Source organism: Podospora anserina, chromosome 5, assembly GCF_000226545.1.
Source record: "Podospora anserina S mat+ genomic DNA chromosome 5, supercontig 4".
Lineage (NCBI taxonomy): Eukaryota > Fungi > Ascomycota > Sordariomycetes > Sordariales > Podosporaceae > Podospora > Podospora anserina.
In genome coordinates this window covers 434,306-439,817 of record NW_001914844.1, presented here as the reverse complement: position 1 = coordinate 439,817, position 5,512 = coordinate 434,306, and the positions used below count along the sequence as shown (strand labels likewise).

At 45.0% G+C, this 5,512-nt stretch overlaps 1 protein-coding gene across 1 annotated transcript in view; it reads left to right on the top strand.

Annotated features, from left to right (window-relative positions):
- Positions 1-4,494: 4,494 nt before the first annotated feature.
- The window catches only part of PODANS_5_4330 (uncharacterized protein), a gene marked incomplete at both ends in the record, with an annotated part of 1,118 nt that continues 100 nt past the window's right edge, over positions 4,495-5,512 (top strand). Inside the window, one exon of the mRNA XM_001904950.1 lies at positions 4,495-5,510. Coding sequence (XP_001904985.1) covers positions 4,495-5,510 — 1,016 coding nt within the window. The remainder of the gene's footprint in view (positions 5,511-5,512) is intronic.

The window sequence follows — 5,512 nt, the reverse complement described above, 5'->3', positions numbered from 1 at the left end:
GGAGACCAGAGCTTCGCATTGCATCACGCGGAACTATTTATAAGCTATCTAGTTTCTCCGTATATATAGACCTGTAGATTACCTAGATCGCGTTCCTTAGCGGTGATCCGGATTACATCCTCCACCTGAGGCTCACTATAATCACCGTAATCCTATCGCTCCGCTCACCGGGATCACCATAAGCCTTTCGCTCCTCTTCCGACTGGTCCGTAATGACTGGCCAGGGGCGCCCCGCGCCCCGTGCGTTAGTCCCCCACCAACGATTATAACATATTTATTTAATTTATAAATACATAACTTTAGAAACAGTAATAAATGTTACATTTAAGCTAACAGTAAGTTAAATAGTATGAGAGGCGCGGGGCGCCCTTAGTTAATCGTTAGATTAAATAGAGAATAGCCAGTTAGGGCTAGATAGAAGTAATCTGGTGCTAAGAAGCATGAGCAGTCTGCAGCATACAAGATGCTCATTACGGTAAGTGTGACGAACGCTTATATAGAACCTCTGAAAGGGATACTTAGTTAAAGGCTACTCCGCTAGTACGGGTATTAGTACTGTAGGTAGCTTAATCCCCTACGCTTTTTCCGATTTTTCTTTAGCTTTGATAGTTAGTCTTTCGCGGTATTCCTTACCTTTAGTCGTTTAGAGTTCCTCCAATGGAACTCCTTTAGCTTTTTAAAATAATTAAGGTTCGTAGTTAGCTCCTAAAAGTTATCCGTAGCTAGGTAGCCTAACTAATTAACTAAATATTTTAATTATTTATTATTAATACGTAAATTTAGTACTTCTTTTATATTATATTCTTCTTTTTCGTCTTTAACTTTTATTTATATATTTAAATTAGCTACCTGTAATACCGGTTCTAAAAGTAAAATATAAAAAATATTTAATTATAGCTGTATAATACTTAATAGTTTAAACCTAAATACTATTTTTAATACCTTTTCTTCGATTATAAAAGGTTTTACCCTCCTATAGTCTAGCTTCTTACTTAATTGTTTTATATATAAATTCCGTATAAAAGAGAATACTATATTTCTCCCTTTAAGGCAAGGTCCTTCGAGCCTTTTAGTATTATAATATTTCCGTATCTTTTTCCTTATAAACTTTAGTTTTTTCCTTAAACTTACCGTAAAATATATATAGTTTATTTACCTTAACCTTAGCCCTAGGTACTTTAACGCTTAATCCCTACCGTAAATATACCTTATATTTAAAGTTTATAAAGAATAGTGTAACTTTAATCGTCTCTATTAGTAATATATTATATATTAATTATACCGTAAGTAATAGTTTAACTTAATTGTCTTACTTGAAATTAATATAACTCCGTAGATACTATTTTATAACCCAGTTAAGCCGTTCTGTTTAACTGTTTATTTAAAGGTAGTAGGCCGAATATACCTTACTTATTATCCTTAGCCTCGTTATTAACGTGTTACGGTTCTGGAAGACAGTGGGGCCACGAGGGACTAATCATGACTGGACCGCGCGGTCGAGCGGGGCTCACGGTCTAGGTGGGCAAACGGGCTAATAAAATAGGGACCGGGGACCGCGGCGGAGCTCACGGTCCACGGTCCAGTATCGGCTAATCAGGAGTGGACCGAGGACCGTCTGTAAGTCAACGGTCCACGGTCCCAAGGTCTATATATACCGAGGAACTGGCTGGTGCAGGTAGACAGTTCCGCAGTATGCAATTTAAGTTATAATCGTTGGTATTTAGACTGTTGTGATCGAGACAAGCTATTATTATATACTGTTTAGCTGTACCGAACTAGGATTGTTCAGAAGAGCCTTTAACCGGTATCTTTTTCAGAGGTTCTGGATAGAAGTTCGTCACAAAGTAATAGTTTAAAATTGAATAATACTATTATAATTAACATTATTATAACCAACAACAATATTATTTTTATTTCAAATAACAATATTACTAATAAATATTTAATAATCTGAAGAATATATTAATTTTATCCAAATTATAAATCTAATTTGACCTTAGTGTTTACTTTTATTATTACAATATTAAGAAACTTTTAATAATCCATGAATATTGGTACCTACAGTATCTATAACTAAATAACTAATGTAAAAAATATTACTTTTAAATTAAAATGTGTAATATTAAAGTTAATAGGCTAATTAATAATTATTACAAAAGTTCTAGTTTCAATCAGTTAAGTTTTATATAATTATATAATTTAATAATAATAAATTAAAAAAAATATTATTTCTTAATATTTGAAGCTATATCTATAATTTCGTCTTCTCTTAAATATAAAATATAATACTTAGTATAGTACCTTATAGTTAGTTTTATTAAAATATTAAACGCTACTAAACTTACCTATAGCTAGAATTATGGCTAGATATCGGAAAAGGTGGGTGGGGCTGTAAAAATACACGACTCGGACGCCAGACACTCAGCGCTGCCTGGATTCGGAATGCGGTCCTGCTTCAATCCACAAAACAAGAGATAAGTGACGTCGGTATTGTGGTCTGGTGCCATCATGTCTGAGCCTCGAGCTCCAAAAAGGCTTTTGCAAGATGTTTCAGTTATCTTCCCTGACAACTGACCAGAACCATCCGATGTATTCTCTAGGCGGGCGAACAGACAGTTTGAGGCTCTGGTAATAAGCTTCCACAACTACGTAGAGGACAACGTCCAACCGTTGCCTGGGAAAACCAAACCACCGGCGAAAATGCCGAGCCTTGACTCGGCGTCGGCTCTGGACCTTCAAAAAAGAAAGAACGTCGCATCCGGGGCTAGAAACCAACTCCCCGGACTCCCGATCTTCAACACCAAACCCCCTCCGTTCCGAACCCTCCGATTTTTTTCGGTTTTTGGCCTCCGTCTGTCCGGCCAATCATGGGTGCAAAGGGGGGGTGTGCAAGGTGACAGGGGTTGTTTTGAAGCACTCAACAAAAAGGGTTTAGGCTCCCCCAACAAAATCGGGGGGTCCACAGAGCCAAGATTTGCACATGCATTTTTTGTGTTGTGTGTCTGGCCAGCAGCAAGCAGGGGCAGAGAATAAAAAAAACGTTGTGTTTGGGTGGATGGGCAACACCGGTGGTTATGACCGGGAAGTGGGATGGGAGGGTTATGGGATGGACGGAAGAATGAGACGGATGGTGGGTAGGTACACACGGTGGTTGATGACATGAAGGAAAGGGAGAGGGCTAGCAGCTGGATGATGAGAGGGTGGTTGACAAAGAGAAGGCAAGACCCCGCCCCCGCAGTCGAAAATCTGAATTAGACGAAGAAGGAGATGCACTGACAGCTGGCTGGGATTTGTGGTTGGTGGGTCCTATCCGCTCCCGCAACACCACCTTAATAGGGACCCCACATTACGGATCTTATCGATGAGGGACAAGACGGGACTTGCTGTTATTGTTGTTGTTGTTGCAGAACTGTCGACGAAACAAAACAGCAAGAACGAGTCAATTCGGGGTGCTTCTTCGTTTGGATGGGCTGGGATGACGGCCTTGCCACTGCGCCTGAGACTTCGAGGCCGAGGGTTTCTTGGACTAGATCAACTTATCGTTGGCAGCTGGCACAGCAGAATGTCCATCTCACTCTTTGGAATTCGAATTCAGAGGACTGCGTGAAGGGAAAATGCAAGTCTACGGCGATCATCAGCTACACTAGCCTTCGAGCCTTCCTGTTCGCTCCAGCACCGCCCCTTTTCCAATTGCAGCCAATCGGTTGGGCCTCGGCATGATGCTAGATGTGGTCAACTGCGTCGTTGTCTCAGGCTCAGCTTGCAAAAAGAATGTCAAGAGTTCCTAGCATGTGAGTCTCCCGCCACCCACACCCACTCCAGAGGCGAGGCGGTGAATACCTCTGGTGCTCTCTGCTCTCCAGATCGATCCAGACATTGCCATCTGGATGAGCTAGAGAAGAGATTGCCCACCTCATCCCATGGTGAGGTGGCCAATACGTGACCTTCACGCAGAGCAGCAAACTCTATGTATGCTCTCCCAGCCTTGTACTTAATAAGGAGAAGGCGCATTCCTGCATTGACAGCAAACTGTGCTACAAAGTGGTTGCAGTGGCAGGCAATATTCTGTATCGACTTGTGCCGGGTGGTCCTTCTGTTGCAGCGGTGTCCCAACAAAATCAGACATATCGACCCACGGATAAGGAGACCGAACCGCCGCACACACACGAAAATTTCCGGACCGAGAAGGGACTTCTTTTTTCTCTTCCTCTCCTGGCCTTCCTAATCCTCTCTTTTCCCTCTCTGTGTGGCCGATCGGGTTCTGTTTTTTTTTTTTTTTGGAACGGTTCGTGGCACCTTCTCTACCTGACGCTATCCTAAATCAACCATCCGGCCGTACTAACAACACCCGTGCCCCAGACCCTTCCTTTTTTTTTCCCTCTCTCCCTTCCGCCCGTTGCTGCTGTTCTTGCACACGGTGTACTACCCGGAGCTGTTTTTCCTCAGCGTCCATCTTCTCCAATTCGTCCAATTACTCGTGCGACATCCCTCACCATGGCTGTTGGAAAGTCTTCCGGCGTTGCTGCCGAGAAGAACGCCTCTCAAAGAAAGGCTATCAACGGCGACTCGGCCGTCTCGAGCTACGCTCCCTCCCCCGCCGATTCTCCCCGTCACTCGGCCTCGTCCACTTCGCTTTCGTCTCTTGCCTCGACTGACGCCCCGGCTCCCAAGAAGAATTACGGCAAGCTCATCGACACTTACGGAAACGAGTTCGAGGTCCCCGACTTCACCATCAAGGAGATCCGCGATGCCATTCCCAAGCACTGCTTCGAGCGGTCCAACGTCCGCAGCTTCAGCTATGTCGCCCGTGACATTGCTCTTTTGGCCACCACCTTCTACCTCTGGCACAACTTTGTGACCCCCGAGTACGTCCCCAACAAGGCTGCCCGCGTGGTCCTCTGGGGTGTCTACACTTTCCTCCAGGGTCTCTTCGGTACCGGCATCTGGGTCCTTGCCCACGAGTGCGGCCACGGTGCCTTCTCCGCTTCCAAGACTGTCTGCAACGTGACCGGCTGGTTCCTTCACTCTGCTCTCTTGGTCCCCTACTACAGCTGGCAGCTGAGCCACAGCAAGCACCACAAGGCCACCGGCAACATGGAGCGCGACATGGTTTTCCTTCCCCGCACCCGCGAGCAGCAGGCCACCCGCCTCGGCAAGATGGTCCATGAGCTTCATGAGCTCGCCGAGGAGACTCCCATCGTTACTTTGATCCACTTGGTTGGCCAGCAGACCATCGGCTGGTGGAACTACCTCCTCACCAACGTTACCGGACACAACAACCACGAGAGGCACAGAGAGGGCCGTGGGAAGGGCAAGAAGAACGGTTTCGGCGGCGGGGTCAACCATTTTGATCCCCGCAGCCCTCTGTATGAAAACCGTGATGCCTGGGCTATCATCATGAGCGACATTGGTATTGCCTGCACCATCTCCATTCTGGTGTACCTCTGCAAGCAGTTCGGCACCGCCAACATGTTTGTCTGGTACTTCCTCCCCTACATGTGGGTCAACCACT